At 42.9% G+C, this 19675-nt stretch overlaps 1 protein-coding gene across 1 annotated transcript in view; it reads right to left on the bottom strand.

Annotated features, from left to right (window-relative positions):
• Positions 1 to 19675, bottom strand: part of MRPL58 (mitochondrial ribosomal protein L58) — a 106877-nt gene that overhangs the window by 52251 nt on the left and 34951 nt on the right. The window contains exon 3 of the mRNA XM_068262003.1: positions 18824 to 18883. Within this exon, the coding sequence (XP_068118104.1) occupies positions 18824 to 18883 (60 nt within the window). The remainder of the gene's footprint in view (positions 1 to 18823; positions 18884 to 19675) is intronic.

Below are 19675 nucleotides of genomic sequence, written 5' to 3'. Positions count from 1 at the left end.
TTACAAATGTTTGTCTAAGCGCTTGTTCTGAATATCCTTTGCAAAGAATCCTGCATTTTGTTTATCATTGTTAAAATTCAAAATATACAAAAGAACAGCTGAAGAATGTTTGTTAATCTTGTTTGTAAATATAACACCTAAAAGGTGCCCACTAATAATCCAATCTTTTGTTTGTTTTGTTTGAAACCTTTCCATTGTTGCACTGGCTTTATGTTTAGGGTCAATGTCCTGCTAGAAGGTGAACCTCCGCCCCAGTCTCAAGTCTTTTGCAGTCTCCAAGAGGTTTTCTTCCAAGTTTGCCCTGTATTTGGCTCCATCCATCTTCCCATCAACTCTGACCAGCTTCCCTGTTCCTGCTGAAGAGATGCACCCCCCGAGCATGATGCTGCCACCACCATATTTGACAGTGGGGATGGTGTGTTCAGGGTGATGTGCAGTGTTAGTTTTCTGCCACACATAGCGTTTTGCATTTTGGCCAAAAAGTTCAATTTTGGTCTCATCTGGTTGCGGTGTCCCCCCCACATGGCTTGTGGCAAACTGCAAACGGGACTTCTTATGCTTTCTGTTAACAATGCCTTTCTTCTTGCCATTCTTCCATAAAGGCCAACTTTGTACAGTGCATGACTAATAGTTGTCCCATGGACAGAGTCTCCCACCTGAGCTGTAGATCTCTGCAGCTCGTCCAGAGTCACCATGGGCCTCTTGACTGCATTTCTGATCAGCGCTCTCCTTGTTTGGCCTGCGAGTTTAGGTGGATGGTCTTGTCTTGGTAGGTGTACAGTTGTGCCATACTCCTTCCATTTCTGAATGATCACTTGAACAGTGCTCCTTGGGATGTTCAAGGCTTTGGAAATCTTTTTGTAGCCCAAGCCTGTTTTAAATTTCTCAATAACTTGATCCCTGACCTGTCTTGTGTGTTCTTTGGACTTCACGGTGTTGTTGCTCCCAATATTCTCTTAGACAACCTCTGAGGCCCTCACAGAGCAGCTGTATTTGTACTGACATTAGATTACACACAGGTGCACCCTATTTAGTCATAAGCACTCATCAGGCAATGTCTATAGGCAACTGACTGCACTCAGATCAAAGGGGGCCGAATAATTATGCACACACCACTTTGCAGTTATTTATTTGTAAAAAATGTTTGGAATCATGTATGATTTTCGCTCCACTTCTCATGTGTACACCACTTTGTGTTGGTCTTTCATGTGGAATTCCAATAAAATTGATTCATGTTTGTGGCAGTAATATAACAAAATGTGGAAAACTTCAAGGGGGCCGAATACTTTTGCAACTATATAATATATATCTATCTCTATCTCTATATCTATCTATCTATCTCTATATCCATCTATCTATCTAGATCTCTCTCTCGATCTCTCTCTATCTATCTATATATATCTACATATCTACCTATATCTACCATATCTCTCTCTCTCTCTATATATATAGTGGAGTATATATATATATATATATATATATATATATATATATATATATATATATATATATATATATATATAGTGGAGGAAATAATGATTTGACCCCTCACTGATTTTGTAAGTTTGTCCAATGACAAACAAATGAAAAGTCTCAGAACAGTATCATTTCAATGGTAGGTTTATTTTAACAGTGGCAGATAGCACATCAAAAGGAAAATCGAAAAAATAACCTTAAATAAAAGATAGCAACTGATTTGCATTTCATCGAGTGAAATAAGTTTTTGAACCCCTACCAACCATTAAGAGTTCTGGCTCCCACAGAGTGGTTAGACACTTCTACTCAATTAGTCACCCTCATTAAGGACACCTGTCTTAACTAGTCACCTGTATAAAAGACACCTGTCCACAGAATCAATCAAGCAGACTCCAAACTCTTCAACATGGGAAAGACCAAAGAGCTGTCCAAGGATGTCAGAGACAAAATTGTAGACCTGCACAAGGATGGAATGGGCTACAAAACCATTAGCAAGAAGCTGGGAGAGAAGGTGACAACTGTTGGTGCAATTGTTCGAAAATGGAAGGAGCACAAAATGACCATCAATCGACCTCGCTCTGGGGCTCCACGCAAGATCTCACCTCGTGGGGTGTCAATGGTTCTGAGAAAGGTGAAAAAGCATCCTAGAACTACACGGGAGGAGTTAGTGAATGACCTCAAATTAGCAGGGACCACAGTCACCAAGAAAACCATTGGAAACACATTACACCGCAATGGATTAAAATCCTGCAGGGCTCGCAAGGTCCCCCCTGCTCAAGAAGGCACATGTGCAGGCCCGTCTGAAGTTTGCCAATGAACACCTGAATGATTCTGTGAGTGACTGGGAGAAGGTGCTGTGGTCTGATGAGACCAAAATAGAGCTCTTTGGCATTAACTCAACTCGCTGTGTTTGGAGGAAGAAAAATGCTGCCTATGACCCCCAAAACACCGTCCCCACCGTCAAGCATGGGGGTGGAAACATTTTGCTTTGGGGGTGTTTTTCTGCTAAGGGCACAGGACAACTTAATCGCATTAACGGGAAAATGGACGGAGCCATGTATCGTGAAATCCTGAACGACAACCTCCTTCCCTCTGCCAGGAAACTGAAAATGAGTTGTGGATGGGTGTTCCAGCACGACAATGACCCAAAACATACAGCAAAGGCAACAAAGGAGTGGCTCAAGAAGAAGCACATTAAGGTCATGGAGTGGCCTAGTCAGTCTCCGGACCTTAATCCAATAGAAAACCTATGGAGGGAGCTCAAGCTCAGAGTTGCACAGAGACAGCCTCGAAACCTTAGGGATTTAGAGATGATCTGCAAAGAGGAGTGGACCAACATTCCTCCTAAAATGTGTGCAAACTTGGTCATCAATTACAAGAAACGTTTGACCTCTGTGCTTGCAAACAAGGGTTTTTCCACTAAGTATTAAGTCTTTTATTGTTAGAGGGTTCAAAAACTTATTTCACTCAATGAAATGCAAATCAGTTGCTATCTTTTATTTAAGGTTATTTTTTCGATTTTCCTTTTGATGTGCTATCTGCCACTGTTAAAATAAACCTACCATTGAAATGATACTGTTCAGAGACTTTTCATTTCTTTGTCATTGGACAAACTTTCAAAATCAGTGAGGGGTCAAATAATTATTTCCTCCACTGTATATGTATATGTATATACACACACACACACACACACACACACACACACACACACACACACACACACACACACACACAGGGATGCGAAAGTTTGGGCAACCTTGTTAATAGTCATGATTTTCCTGTATGAATGGTTGGTTGTTGCGATAAAAAATGTCAGTTAAATATATCATATAGGAGACACACACAGTGATATTTGAGAAGTGAAATTAAGTTTATTGCATTAACAGAAAGTGCGCAGTAATTGTTTAAATAAAATTAGGCGGGTGCATATATTTGGGCACTGTTATTTTATTGATTCCAAAACCGTTATAACTAATTATTGAAACTCAAATTGGCTTGGAAAGCTTAGTGACCCCTGACCTACATACACAGGTGAATCAAATTATGAGAAAGATTATTTAAGGGGGTCAATTGTAAGTTTCCCTCTTTTAAATTTCTCTGAAGAGTAGCAACATGGGGGGTCACAAAACCACTCTCAAATGACCTGAAGACAAAGATTGTTCACCATCATAGTTTAGGGGGAAGGATACAGAAAGCTGTCTAACAGATTTCAGATTTCTGTTTCCACAGTTAGGGCCCATTCACACTAGAGCGTTTTGCCGCAATTTTGGCAAAACGTTCAAACGCTAGCACTTTTAAAACCCTATGGGCACGTTCTTACTTGGGAGATTTGCGCTAATCGCCGCAAATCACCCAAAATTTCCCGGCGATCGCGTTTCAGTACTATAGAGGATTTGGTTGGGAAAGTCCAGGACAGGGTTTATGTCTCACCAAGGTTAACCTAGGGCTCGCTACACGATAGCCGCTGTGCAGCGGCATCCCACTACCCAATCCCGCCATACCATCCATCCAGGTGAGCCGCTTGTTGCATAAAATGTCTACATAGGATGATGCAGAGGCCTATCTGACAACCTTTGAACGGACTGCCGGGAAGGTTGGCCTAAGGGCAAGTGGGCTGGACTGGTAGCCCCACTGTTCATAGGAGAATCTCAAAAGGCTCAGTGTTCTCCCCAAGCCCATTTAAGTGGGCGCTCCGCCCGGCGGGAGGAGGCGGGCAGAGCAGTGAATAATAATGAACAGGGACGGTCCTGAGCCCTGCGTGTAGAGGAGGCGAGCAGAGCAGTAAATAATAATGAACAGGGGCGGGACACTGGCAGCTCTCGGTCCTGAGCCCTGCGTGCAGAGGAGACGGGCAGAGCAGTGAATATTAATGAACAGGGGCGGGACACACACAGCTCTCCTCATCCAGCGGCAGAGAGTGTGAGGAGAACTGAATTGAAACGTTTGCAGACTGCTGGGGGAGATAATCATTAGTTGCAGCCCAGCAGTACATGGTTGTATACAGTATATACTTATAGTCTGTATAGTGTGCTCCCTCCTTTGCATTCCTGGGATTCTTTTATGTTTACTTTTTGTCAGTCAGGAACAATAAATTACAGGAATGGAGTGGAAAGGGCACACTATGCTACTGCAGAGTATATATCACTGTGTGACAGCATGGCTGATTCCTTATCTTATGTCAGTCCTGCTACAGAGACAGAAGGCTCTGCACATTTGTTTTAAGGTGCCCATTAACAGTACAAGTTATCTTTCAGATTCGATCTTTCTATGCCATTTGAATGATCAAAACTAATCTGATGGCAGTTATCGATAGTTCCCATTAACAGATCAATTTAAGAAGGTTTTACATTACAATTCAATCATAAAATCAAACTTTTGGATCAATATTTTTCCCCCCCTTTTGCAAAATGACCAAAGAATTGTTTCACATCGATTTACGCCACATAAGGCACATTTTTCTATGGATCTGAACATAAAAATTGTGTTGAAAGATCGAATCTGAGGAAAAAAATTGTACTGTTAATGGGCACCTTTAGTTACGGTGATCACAGCTGCCAGATGCTGCTGATCCCCTTAAAGCTAAACTGCAACGGCTTTTGCAGGGAACAGCACAACCTAAAAGGCTATGATTTCACATGCCTCTCCATCACCATTTGGTACATCCTACAGATTATTATTATTATTATTATTTTAGTATTTATATAGCGCCGACATATTACGCAGCGCTGTACAGTGTATTATATATATCTTTTCACTAACTGTCCCTCAAAGGAGCTCACAATCTAATCCCTACCATTGCCATATGTCTATATTATGTAGTGTAAGTACTGTAGTCTAGGGCCAATTTTAGGGGGAGCCAATTAACTTATCCGTATGTTTTTGGAATGTGGGAGGAAACCGGAGAGCCCGGAGGAAACCCACGCAGACACGGAGAGAACATACAAACTCTTTTGCAGATAGTGCCCTGGCTGGGATTCGAACCAGGGACCCAGAGCTTACATTCCCATCTGCTTCCTGCAACGATGTCCAGGAACCACCTGAGGGGAGAGCTGCACTGCAATTGGGGGCAATGGTTCAGTTTGCCCTTATGGAAGCGCTAGTCCTGAATTCCCCCTCGCACCCCACCCGGCTAATTTTTTATGCCAGCCGGCTGGGAAAAAATTCTGGGGAGAACACTGAGGCTTACTTTGATTTGGAGCCGGAAGTGGACAAAGATTATGAAAAATTGAAAAAGGAAATCTTGGCTTGATTGGGTGTGACTTTGGCTGTTCGAGCACAACGCGTTAACTGCTGGTCTTACCAGATTGGGAAACCACCTAGATCGCAGATGTATGATCTAATCCATCTGGTAAGGAAATGGTTGCAGCCAGAATCCCTAACTGGGCCTCAGATTGTGGAGCAGGTCGTAATGGATAGCTATCTGAGGTCTCTTCCTAGGTCTCTTCCTATCGCTCTTCAGAAATGGGTGAGTCATGGAGATCTAAGCTCTGCAGATCAACTTGTTGACTTTGTTGAGCGTTACTATGCAGCCGAGAGTCTGGTTACTCCTCCTACAGGCCCCAGGTCAGTTCACTCTAACCCACGGTCACCATGGTTAACTGGTAAGACTGCTTCAGGAAATGTGGGTGAAAAGAGTGGAAAAGGGAAACCTAGTGGTATTATGCCTTTAAAGACAGAGTGGCGTACGAGGCCTGAGAGGGTTAACCCGTCTGAAAGGGTTAAAAAGATTGTATGCTATCGCTGTCACGATGAAGGGCATATTGCTGCAAACTGTCCCCTGACAAGTGAACCCATGCAATGTGACTTTTCTATTAAGGAAAATTGCCATTCTTTGTTTGCTACCATGGCGTACAGCGTATTACCAGGAAAAGATAAACAAATGTGTACAATGATGTTGAATGGAAGTCTGGTTGATGTGTTGCTGGACTCAGGGAGCTTGGTTACACTGGTTAAAGAAAGTGTGGTGCCTCCAATGAACTTTCGGTCTGAAAAGGTTGCGGTGGTTTGTGTTCATGGAGATACTCAGGAGTATCCCACAGCAACCATGGACTTTGGAACTGTCCTGGGGGTACTTCTGCATGTAGTGGGAATGGTTCCCCATTTAATGTACGACGCAATTGTGGGAAGAGATTTTCCACAGTTTTGGGAACTTTTGCATCATCCTACCTTGTCGATAACTTCTACTCCTGGGGATGGTGGTACTCTACTAGACACCTTGGACACTCCTGAGTTCCCACTTGCTAGGTTGGCAGGAGAGTTGAAGGTATCTGGGGAGTCATCTGCATCCGCAAGAAATAGTGACAGTGCCACTGGAATCGAGGGACCTGTGGAATTTTCAGATTTAAACATACACTGTGAAAACTTTTGTACTGAACAATTGAAGGACATTACTCTGTTGAAGGCCCGTGAGAATGTAATGATGATAGATGGGGAACTTGTGAACCCAGTGGACAGGTTATCCTTCCCATATTTTGTAACAAATCGAGATTTGTTGTACAGAGTGGTTCAGAGATCGAATGAAGCAATTGAACAATTAGTGGTACCAAAGCCTTACCGTAAAACTGTATTGGAGCTAGCACATGGGCACTTGTTGAGTGGTCATTTAGGGGCGGAGAAAACTATGGAGAGAATAGTGCAGAGGTTTTACTGGCCTGGTATTGCAAAAGAGGTTGAGAATTACTGTGCATCTTGTCCGGTTTGTCAGCTATCTGCTCCTTTGCTACATTTCCGCAGCCCCTTAGTTCCATTACCCATCACAGAGGTGCCATTTTAAGGGGTCACCATGGATCTGGTAGGGCCTCTGTTAAAATCTGCCTGAGGCCATCATCATACTTAGGTTATTATGGACTACGCAACCAGATATCCAGAAGCGATCCCTTTACATAATACCTCTGCAAAGACAATTGCTAAAGAGCTGTTCCAGGTGTTTAGTACAGTGGGTATTCCCAAAGAAATTCTGACAGATCAGAGAATGCTCTTCTTGTCACGTGTTTCTAAAGAATAATGTAAATTACTGAAAATTTTGCATCTGTGAACCTCTGTCTACCCCCCACAGATGGATGAGTTGGTGTTGGTGGTTTAACAAAACGCTGAAACAAATGTTAAAAAAGGTTGTAGATAAAGATTGGAAAAATTGGGACTGCCTGATTCCTTATTTAATGTTTGCTATTCGAGAAGTTTTCTCACTTTGAGTTGCTTTATGGGAGACAGCCCAGAGGATTGTTGGATATTGCAAAAGAAACTTGGGAGAGTGAGAAAACTCCACACAGAAGTGTTATCGAGCATGTGGCTCAGATGCAGGATAAAATCGCCCTGGTGATGCCTATGGTAAGAGAACATGTACGGACCATTTCTCCTGGTGACAGGGTTTTGGTCCTGGTCACTACGGTTGGAAGCAAATTTCTGGCTAAAATGGCACGGTCCATATGAGGTCCTAGCAAGAGTTGGTGAGGTTAATTATAGAATTAGTCAGCCTGGAAGACGGAAGGTAGAGCACATTTACCATGTGAATCTACTTAAACCATGGAAAGAAAGAAAGGCCCTGACAGCAGAAACTGTTCCTATAACTCCAGAAATGGTCCCCATAGTACCGGAAGTAAAAATAGCAGAAAAATAGCAGAAACTTTGTCTAGTGTCCAAAAACAAAAAGTCTGTGAACTACCGTTAAAAAAGAAATAAATATTTTCAGAGTTACCGGGGCAGATCGCCATTAAACAACATGAGATGGTCACAGAGCCAGGAGAACGAGTGAGGTTAAAACCTTATAGAATCCCTGAAGCCAGGAGAGAGGCAATCAAGGAAGAAATAAAGAAAATGTTAGCATTGGGTGCAATTGAAGAGTCTACTAGTGGTTGGTCTAGTCCCATTGTGCTGGTACCCAAACCAGATGGAAATTTGAGATTCTGAAATGATTTCAGAAAACGTAATGCTTTAACGAAGTTTGATAATTACCCCATGCTGAGAATTGATGAGCTTATAGATCGTTTAGGTACAGCCCGATGCATGACAATCCTTGACCTTGCAAAAGGTTTCTGGCAGATAACATTATCAGATTCTGCTAAAGAAAAAACGCCTTTGTAACCCCATATGGCTTGTTTCATTACAAAATGATGCCCTTTGGGTTACAAAATGCACCTGCTACTTACCAGAGAGCAATGGATAAAATTCTTAGTCCTCCTCAAAAGTATGCAGCCGCCTATTTGGATGATGTTATCCACAGTTCTGACCGGGCATCACATTTGCAAAAAGTTAAGGCAGTGTTAAATTCACTGCAAGAAGCGGGATTTACAGCCAATCCGAAAAAATGTGCCATATATTTAGGTTATACCATTGGAAGGGGGATAATTAAACCACAGGTAAATAAAACAGAAGCTATTCAGGACTGGCCCCGGCTCATTAACAAAAGACAAGTCCGTGCATTCCTTGGTATTACAGACGATTCATACCTCATTTTGCCACAGTAGCGAACCCATTGACAGTTCTTGCAAAAGGGAAACATTCTGTAATGATTCAATGGTCACCAGAGGCAGAACAGTCTTTTGTGACTCTATAGAAAAAAAAGAAAAAGAAAAAAAGCACCATGTTCCCAGCCGGTACTTTTTTCTCCAGACTTCTCAAAACCCTTTGTAGTACAGACTGATGCGTCCGAAGTAGGACTAGGAGCTGCGCTATCTCAGGTACAGGATGGAGGGGAGCACCCGCTGTTGTATTTGAGCAGGAAACTTAAAGGGATACTGTAGGGGGGTCGGGGGAAAATGAGCTGAACTTACCCGGGGCTTCTAATGGTCCCCCGCAGACATCCTGTGTTGGCGCAGCCACTCCCCAATGCTCCGGCCCCGCCTCCGGTTCACTTCTGGAATTTCTGACTTTAAAGTCAGAAAACCACTGCGCCTGCGTTGCCGTGTCCTCGCTCCCGCTGATGTCACCAGGAGTGTACTGCGCAGACACAGACCATACTGGGCCTGCGCTGTGCGCTCTTGATGACATCAGCGGGATCGAGGACACGGCAACGCAGGCGCAGTGGTTTTCTGACTTTAAAGTCAGAAATTCCAGAAGTGAACCGGAGGCGGGGCCGGAGCATCGGTGAGCGGCTGCGCGGGCACAGGATGTTTGCGGGGGACCATTAGAAGCCCCGGGTAAGTTCAGCTCATTTTCCCCCGACCCCCCTACAGTATCCCTTTAATGACCATGAAAGGAACTATGCAGTGATGAGAAAGAGTGTTTGGCAATTAAATGGGCTTTGGATTCCCTACGATATTATTTGCTAGGCCGAAAATTTGATTTGATTACTGATCATGCTCCATTAAAATGGATGGCTCAAAAGAAAGAGACCAATAGAAGGGTGAACCAATGGTTTCTTACCCTTCAAGATGACTGTTTTACAGTGAAATATCGGACCTGGGTCAAAAATGTCCAAGCTGTGCTCAATTTCGACCTATATCCCTCATAAATTGTGACGTAAAAATTTACGCCAAAATATTAGCAAATAGATTAAATAAAATAATTAGTCATCTTTTGGGGAATCAACAATCAGGTTTTATTAAAAATAAACAAACTAAAGATAATATATACACTGCAATTGATCTGATTCACAGGTGTAGAAATAGAGGAGAGGCTGCAGTGATGATTGCAGTGGATGCGGAAAAAGCATTTGACCGTATATCTAGAAGCTTTATCTTTGCAGTGCTGGCAGAATTTGGACTAGGCCCAATGTTTATTGGGAACTTGAAGAAACGTTATAAAAACCAAAGTGCAAGTGTCAAGGTAAATAATCAGCTTGATCACACTTTTACTATCTCAAACGGGGTCAGGCAAGGATGTCCCTTGTCCCCTATTCTATTTAATCTGGGCATTGAAACAATTATTCAAGCTATTCAACAAGATGATGAAATTAGAGGTATAAAAACTAGGCAAGGTGAGATGAAGATCCTGGCTTATGCCGACGACTTACTCCTAACCCTGACGGACCCACTTAACTCAATAATAAAATGTCGAGATAAACTCAATTTTTTTACAAAACACTCAAACTTTAAACTGAACAAAGAAAAAACAGAGATCCTAAATATAGGCTGTTCGGTAGAACTCATGGAGGAGATAAAACAGAGTAGTGAGTTTAAGTGTAATAATCACGTGATTAAATACTTAGGTATTAACCTTACCAGCAATCTTGATTCTCTCTTTAAAAATAACTTTCTGAAAATAGTAGGTGAATGTAAAAAAAAGCTGAGATCCTGGGACCGTCCGTGTTTCAACCTAATTGGTAGGATTAACATTATTAAAATGTTGATCCTCCCTAAACTTATTTTTTTGTTGCAGAGCCTACCAATAGCCATCCCTTATTTATGGTTCCAGAACTGGCACAAGATATTCCAGAATTTTATCTGGAACAATGCTAAACACAGAATAAATTATAAACTAGTTATGAAAAGGAAAGACCAGGGCGGACTTGCCGCTCCAAATTTATATAACTATCATAAAAGTGTACATTTGACAAGAATTCTGGAATGGAAAATAGAGGCCACCACTGCTGCAGAAAATAAGATATGGCCACGGCTGGAGGAGGAAGATTCAGATTTTGATCTTGTCTTTACCTGGATCATTAAAAACATTAATAAAGTATATAATTTATCGTCCCATCCGCTGATTAAACCAACCCTGAAATCATTGCTCTGGATAATTGAAAAATGGCAAAAAAAAAACAGGGTTTTCCCCTTTGATAACCCTACGAGATAATCCAGACTTTCCCCCAGGTCTTGACCCAGCCTGGTTTGGTAAACATAATATAAGCCGCGAAACACGTGTTGTTAAAGAGAATCTGTATTGTTAAAATCGCACAAAAGTAAACATACCAGTGCGTTAGGGGACATCTCCTATTACCCTCTGTCACAATTTCGCCGCTCCCCGCCGCATTAAAAGTGGTTAAAAACAGTTTTAAAAAGTTTGTTTATAAACAAACAAAATGGCCACCAAAACAGGAAGTAGGTTGATGTACAGCATGTCCACACATAGAAAATACATCCATACACAAGCAGGCTGTATACACCCTTCCTTTTTAATCTCAAGAGATCATTTGTGTGCTTCTTTCCCCCTGCAGTTATCTTCCACTGAAGTGTCAGGCTGTTTCTTCCTGCAGAGTGCAGACAGCTGTGCCTGTATGTAATTCTTCAGTATGTGAAAGCCCAGCCAGCTCAGAGGACGATTTATCCAGCTTGTAAAAGATAAGAGAGAAGCTGCCATAATCTAAATAATACACAGGCAGTGTGCAGAGAGGGGCCTGGAGGGGGGAGATGCATCACAGAACCACAACACTGAAGAACTTGGCAGCCTTCCAGACACAGCCTGACAAGTCTGACAAGAGAGAGATAAGTTGATTTATTACAGAGATGGTGATAGTAGAACGTGCTGCAGTAAGCCAGAACACATTAGAATAGCTTTTGGAACTTGTAGGATGATAAAAAACAGGATGCAATTTTTGTTACGGAGTCTCTTTAATATTGGGGGAAACCCCACGCTGGGAATTAGATCGATCCTCGAGTGTAGTGACCAGATTAGTACTTGGGGTTTCTCCCAGATACATAGTTTCTTCCATAAGTTTGCCTCGAAGGTGGTTCAGAAGAGGGAGCTAAATAATTTTGAGAGACATTTTTATCTGGGAAAAAAAATGAATAAACCTATCTCGAGTTTATATGCAGATATCTGCGCAGCAGAACATGACCAGGACTTTCCTGCATATTGCAGGAAATGGGAAACTGACCTGGGGTCCAGTCTGGAAAGGTTATGGCCACAAATATGGGTAAATACTTTTAAAATCCAAGATCCAAGGTTACAATTGATTCAATTTAAAACAATTGGTAGATGGTATATGACACCATCCCGTGTTGGTAAGTTTGCGAACCACAAGGTGATGTGCTGGAGATGTGGACAGGGGGACGGAGGTACTTTACATATGTGGTGGCAGTGCCCGATAGTTAGAAAATTTTGGGATGATATCACCCTCTTGGCCGAGAGATTGCTAAAAGAAAAATTTGAACTTACACCGAAGGAAGCAATCCTTAGCTATACAGCTAAAAAAGAAAGCCTTGGATGCTCGCTGATCAAAGAATATGGCACGATAGTTGCCAAAAGTATTATCGCTAATAACTGGAAAAATCCGTCTAGGCTAGATATAGGAGAATGGTTTGTTAGGATGGATGAACTGTGTAAGATCAAGGAGCTGGGAACTACGAATAAAGTAGAAGAAATATGGAGAAGTCTTACAGCTAATCTTGACTAGATTTACCGTTGGGAGGGACTGAGCTAAGAACCAGGAGTTGCGGGTGAACGTTGTTGGGGCTGGAGGTGAGTGGTGTTGGTTGGTACTGGAGTGGGATGATGTGCCCTTGGGAAGGAGTGGATGACGGGGTGACTGGGAGTGGTACGTTTGGGACGCATATGTTTGTTGGATGAGTCTGTAAGATATAGATACCCCTCAAAAGAGAGGTTGGAGAGATGAGAGGAGTATATACAGGATGTTGACGGGACAGATGTATATGATTATGGTATGAGAAGGATAAATAGATAATTGTCTCAGCAACAGTCATGTAATTGTGAGGAATAAGAATTTAAGGATGAAGAAAGTTACAGAGATGCTTATTTAGCTCTTATCGATTTACAACGAATAAACTATGATGATCACACATTTCAGTTCAGGGGTACGGCAAGAAAAGAAATTGAAATTGCTAATGCCCCATATAACTGATTACTCATGAATTTGGGTCTGTGTGCTGAGTTTAAAAAAAAAAAAAAAAAAAAAAAAAAAAAAAAGTCCAATGTAGATGCACTTTCCAGAGTTCACGTTTTCTGGGCCACTTGTGTTCCAACCCCATGGTTGAAACAAGTAGGGGGGGGGGGGAGGTATGTGACAGATATCGGGAGGATTTGGTTGGGAAAGTCCAGGATGGGGTTTATGTCTCACCCAGGTTCAGATTTTTTTCAACCCTGTTCCCTTGATGCAGCTCAGGTTTTGCTGCGGGCATGCAGTAATGAGATGGGCTGGGTTTCCTGCAGGGAAAAACTAGATGAGTTGCAGGCTGTCAGTCTGATATTGCTCTCTGCCTGGGACTGACCCAAGCTGGGTCAGGAGAGCTGCTTGAAAAAGTAACTAAAAGACTGTTTTAGTTGCGAGTTAAAATTGCTTAAGAGAGTACTAGACTCTCTGTAGCTGTTAGACAGGGAAATACCTGTGTGTAGATTAGCAGCCTAAGTGGCAGGATTTTGTTTGAGGTTTTGTTTTTGCCATTTTTCTCACCTGTAAATAGTGTGCATAGCTGTAAATAAAACTCCACACTGCTGTTTGAAAACTATTGGAGCCTGCTGTGCCTGTGTGATACGTGTTGTGGGAACTCATGCCAGGAAGCCCAGCACCCTTTTCCTACAGGACTAGCTAGCATTAGAATTTAATTGCTTTTAGAATTGCGTCTTCACTCGCTAATGTGAAGTGGTGGCAGTTTACCCGATCTCTATATGAGAGCGCAGATTGTATTGATTGTGGGCTCACCAACCAATTCAAAAAGGTGACCTTTTTTTTGCAGTGTTGAATCCCTTTAGAATACGCTTAAGGTAGCCACTAACGGTCCAATTTCTAGTGAAAAATCGTTCGAGCGATCAGAAATATTGTGAAATATTGTAATAAGTCGTTCACTACACCATCAACGAACCAATCTTTACTTCCTATCTATCACAACCAACAAGAAAATCCAAATTTTGGTTCGACGAAAATTCATTAGGGGGACATTTTTTTCACTCGTTCATAATCGATTGTGTCCTCCAATGGAGATTATTTGCAACCAATCCAATCAGAATTTCTGATCGCTCAAACAATTTTTTGCTAGAAATTGGATCGTTAGTGGTCACCTTTAGTGTCTGTGGGCTAAATGGTAATCTGTGATAAAGGGAACAGGTGTTGGAGGGTGACGTCACAGGCAGAAATGGCAAGATTTAGAAGCAGGGACCTAGGTATAGAATATAAAAAACTTACAGTGCATCCGGAAAGTATTCACAGCGCATGACTTTTTCCACATTTTCTTATGTTATAGCCTTATTCCAAAACATACATCAATAACTTTTTGATTACTTATACCATCAAAGTCATACACGTTTTTTTCATGACAATCTAGACTTTCTTTGGGTAATATTTGTTTTCAAGAATTATTTAATTTTATGGGCATTTTATTTGAAAAAAATAGGCGAAATTGCAGAAAATACAAATTTTTTCATATTTCACCCTTCACAAATTTTACATAAGTGCCAGTTATAAAACATCTCAAAATAGGTTACTTGTCTTTTTCCGGTTAAATTGATACTCTACGTGACATTTCATCACCAGTTGGGAATGTTGTGTACCATTATCGCCAGCTTGTGTGTTTGTAGCGATTAGACCCGATCGCTATGGCACACAGTTTGGGGACCTCAGTGCTGTACAGATACATTGCTAGGCAACAGCACAGCAATGCATATGTACAGTGTTGGGTCCCGGAGCGGTCGCCCTATCGATCACGTGCGATCGCTACTGGCGGCAGCCATTACAGGTGTCCGCTAATATTAGGGCTAAGTATAGGTGACACAAGGGGTTAATTAGTTAGGTATGAGTTAATATTTTACTTGGGGAGGAAAGAGAATGCTTTTTTATTTAATGGGGACACTGTCATTTTAATACTTTTTTCTCTTGGTTTCATAAATGAGTGCTATTAGCACTCACAAGCATGTGGACGTGCGGGACTGGCAGGGGGCGCACACGTGCGGGAGTGCTTGGCGGCCTTTTAACTGCAGGACGTGAATTTCACGTCATGGAATGTACAGGGGGGCCAATTAGAACGTGACATTCACGTCCTGAAATCTTAAGCGGTTAACTGATTTGGAGCATCTGAGCTATGTATCAAGCTATGGAATGTGGTTAACAAGGGCAACCACTTAAACAGATTTTGTTAATGGCGCCTGGAACCCGATCAAGCTGTTCGTTTACACTATGAAGCTGCACGGACACTTGGCTGGTTGACTCCCGTGAGAGGGGGGAGTGTAGGTGAAGTGAACAACAGGAAAAGAGAAAGTGAAAGCTCTCAGAGAGAACTTCTACTCAGATGCTATGAGCAAGTATACAGAGGGAGAGGAAGTTCCAGATATACAGCGACAGACAAGACGGATAATCTTAGAGTTGCAGGAATTCTAGTACAAATCAGCGCGGATCTTCAAATACAGTGTAACACAAAAACACCAAGGTGGCCTCCTATCTTCTTGTAGTCACCATCATCCAAAGCAATAAAAAGGGGCTTACCAGCTCCCAACAACCCACATTATAAGGTTGTATATATATCACTTTCAATAGTAGAAGGCACATGCCGCAGTCCACCGGGGATCCACACAACCTCCATTCCCTCAATCCACGCTGGTATAGTATCCAGAACCAAATCAACTTGATCTCCTGATGACGCAAGATTGCGAAACCGGTTGGGAAGGAGAGAGGTGGCACCTTTTATTGTCTTTTTAGCTGTTGAGAAGCACATACGCACAAATTCATTTCGGTGTTCCTAAAGTCTTGGGCCACGTATGCAAGTTCTTTTTCTTTTAACTCTTTATGGTTTACATATACGGTTCTTAAATAAATGGTTTAAACCTAGAGTTACCATTTGTTTGTTTTTTTCATGTTAACCTTCTGGATACTATACCCGCTTGGATTAAGAGACGGGAGGTTGTGTGGATCCCTGGTGGCCTGTGCCTTATACCATTGAAAGTGATACATCCAACCTTATAATATGGGTTGTTTGGAGCAGAGGCGTAGCTAGGGCTTTCAGCGCCCGGGGACAAAGACCCCCTATGGTGGCAAAGCGCAAAAAGGGACGTGGTCCTGCATGAGAATGTGAGCGTGGTTATCGGTGCTGCTATACAAATACAAAATAATATGGTAGAAAATTAGACTATGACTATGGAAGAATTAGAGTGTGAGCTCCTCTGTGGACAGTCAGAGACATGACTATGTACTCTGTAAAGTGCTGCAGAAGATGTCAGTGCTATAAATACAGAGACATGACAGAGAACATTTATATCATGCTTTTTTCCTGTCAGACTCAAAGCGCCTGAGCTGCAGCCACTGGGACACGTTCTATAGGTCTCCTACTGAATAGGTGCTGGCTTACTGAACAGGAGGAGCAAAGATTTATTTGAACCCAGGTCTCCTATGTTAGAGGCAGAGTCCTTAACCAGTACTCTATCCAGCCACTTGACAGAGCTTCTTCTCTTCCTCCCCCCCTCCAGATACTGGTATAATGGGTGGCTGAATGTGTGATCCAATGCTAAAAGCTTTAAAGACAAACACTTATATAGCGCTTTTCTCCTGGCGGACTCAAAGTGCCAAGAAGGATACATCTAGGCTAATTAAAAAAAAATTTTCTAAATCCACTTACCTGGAGCTTCCTCCAGCCCCTAGCAGCCATCCTGTGCCCTCGCCGCAGCTCCACTCACTGCTAGTGTTCCCCGATGCAGAAGCCGACCTCGCCTGCGCAGTACATACCTGATGACGTCGGCTAGACCACATGACCCACGCCGTGGAGTGCACAAGAAGCCAACCCGGCGAGGTCGGCTTCTGCAGCGGAGGACACTGGCAGTGAGCGGAGCTGCGGCAAGGGCACAGGACGGCTGCCAGGGGCTGGAGGAAGCCCTTTTATTCCTTTGGTGACTACAAGAATATAGGAGGTCTGTATACCACCGTGGTGAAGTCTTACAAACTGTTTATTGTATTACACTATATTTGAAGATCTGCGCCGATTTGTACTAGGATTCTTGGGACTTTGTCTATCCAGAGCTGCGATCAATTGTATAGTCCCTGTTGGCGCTGATACAGTTTATTTAATCTCAGAGTCGCGACAGAGTGTGTGAGAAGCCAACTCTGTGGTGTGAGTTTATTGACAATTAGTGTTATAAGTAAGTAGAAGAGATAGTCTTAGACTAGGTTTTTTGAGCCGTTGAAGTAGCGCTGTTCTATACTGATAGGGTTCAGCAAATGGAAACCGTGTACTGGTACAGAAATAAGAGTTCAGGGTCACTTTCCTTTTTGTCAGACAGTATTGGTATTGTTTAAAAATAAATATGGAAGTCTCCATAAACCTCTTGATTCAGGTTCCTTTAACTACTTTAGGACTGCGGTGACTGAAATCTACGCCGTTTTGGAGGGCTCCTGGCTGGCAGGGCGTAGATTTCAATCACCGTCCGCAGCACACATTCGCCGTTCCTGTCGCTCCCCACCGATCGCGCCACTCAAACCCGACGTTTCTCGCCACAGCTGCCCGTCTCCATGACGGCAGAGCCATGTGAGCCGGTCAGGAGCCTATTTCATTGGCTCCTGGCCGTGTCCATCAACGTAAGCCGCTTACATTGATAGACATGGTCAGGAGCCAATGAAAGCGTGCGGCGGGTATGCGCGGTGATTCATCGGTTTTCTGTTGGTATTGTACCAGTGGTCTCTGGTCCTTAAGGGGGCAGAGACCGCTGGTACTTAAGTGGTTAAAGGATACACAAGGTGAAAATAAATAGAGATAAACAATTGTATTTATCACCCTTCTGCTAAAAATGACCTTTTTAGTCATCCCTCAGTTTTATTTTTAAATCTACTTAAGTTTATATTGTTTCTGCTCAATGACACATGCATTTAAGTATGCCATAGCTAAATTCTATGAGCTATTGACCCTTTATCATCTCTTTCCTGCTCTCAGAAGCCATTTTCTGCCAGGAAAGTGTTATATGGCTGTAATTATTTATCATTGAGGGTTATTCTTATAGTCCAGCCAGGACAGAAACAGTCACTTGCATACCTGATTACGTGTTAGCGGTGCTGTGAAAAGCCTCTTAGTGCCCCATAAGTAACTCTGCGCGCACTGACGGCCGCGCAGAGCTACTTCGCGCATAGCCCTGTTCAGTATCGCGAGTAATAGTGCGCAGTGCGACGTTAACGTCGCACCCGCTGCCCTGTAAACGGCGCACCTGGTGCAACGATAACGGTGCATTGGGTGCCCCCGAAACGGCGCATTGATTCGCTGCTTCAGCGGGCACCCGATGCGCCATTTTCAGCGCACCTGGTACAACGTTTAAGGGGCAGCGGGTGCGACGATAACGGCGCACCACGCACTAATACCGGCCAGCCGTGCTGCACGCGCACTGAGCATAACTGACAGTGACGTGTGGGCGCAAACTACTTAGTGCCGTGGTTTGCGTCCACTGAGCTTAGCGGCGGTTAGTGAATCAAGCTCAATGTTAAAATGAATGCTAGCGGAACAGTGTTTATTTAAAAAACTCTATATATTTATCTTTCACATGCTCATACCTTTATTGACATTCTGCCCTCCAGGACCACTGCTCTTGCTGTAGGAGATGGTCAGTTGATCTGAAATGATGTTGATATTTGCAAGTTAATACAACATGTACAATCAATAAAACCTTCTAAAGCGATTTTTAAAGAAAGCAAACCGATATGCATATGTATCAAAAAAGTCGATATTCTTTAGTGCCGGACATATCCAGATAAAACAAAGCACAGAGCCACATTCACAAGCTGACATGTTTTGGACCTACTGACCCTAGTCCTGCGGCGCCCCCTTGACTGTCATCAGCGACGCCTCTTCCTACTGGCGGATATGCACGACATCACATGCCGGGAGCGAAAGACACTTCAAGTGATCGCTGTACTTTGCACGGGAGTAGTCAAGGATCTTAGCGATCTGATCTGCCGTGAGGGTCGTTATTGCGGCGCGACATTTGCGTGGTCATTCGCCTGTACCCACACGATATCGTGGAAACAGTTTTGCGCTCCAAAAATAGTCTGTAAAGTCGTGACATGGGTACATATCTTTACTGTTACCGATATTTGCCTGACTACTCTCTGCCTGCCTGGATTTTGACTACTCTCTGCCTGCACCGACTTCTGCCTGGATTTTGACTACTCTCTGCCTGCCGCCTAAAACTGATAACAAAGGGAAAAAAGTCCGAAAGGAATCACGCTTCTACTGTCCCGATTGTGGTGTCGCCCTCTGTGCCATTCCCTGTTTCAAAAGATACCACACGTGGCAGACGTATGTACATACTTTATCGTCTGGCGCCTTATTTGTACAGTTTCACTATTTAAGTTTATTCATAAATGTCATTACTTCAACAATTTTGTGTTTTATAACAGTATATA

This window comes from Hyperolius riggenbachi, chromosome 12 (genome assembly GCF_040937935.1).
Source record: "Hyperolius riggenbachi isolate aHypRig1 chromosome 12, aHypRig1.pri, whole genome shotgun sequence".
In the NCBI taxonomy this organism is placed as follows: domain Eukaryota; kingdom Metazoa; phylum Chordata; class Amphibia; order Anura; family Hyperoliidae; genus Hyperolius; species Hyperolius riggenbachi.
The sequence above is the reverse complement of the archived record's forward strand: the minus strand, read 5'-3'. Positions and strand labels throughout refer to the sequence as shown.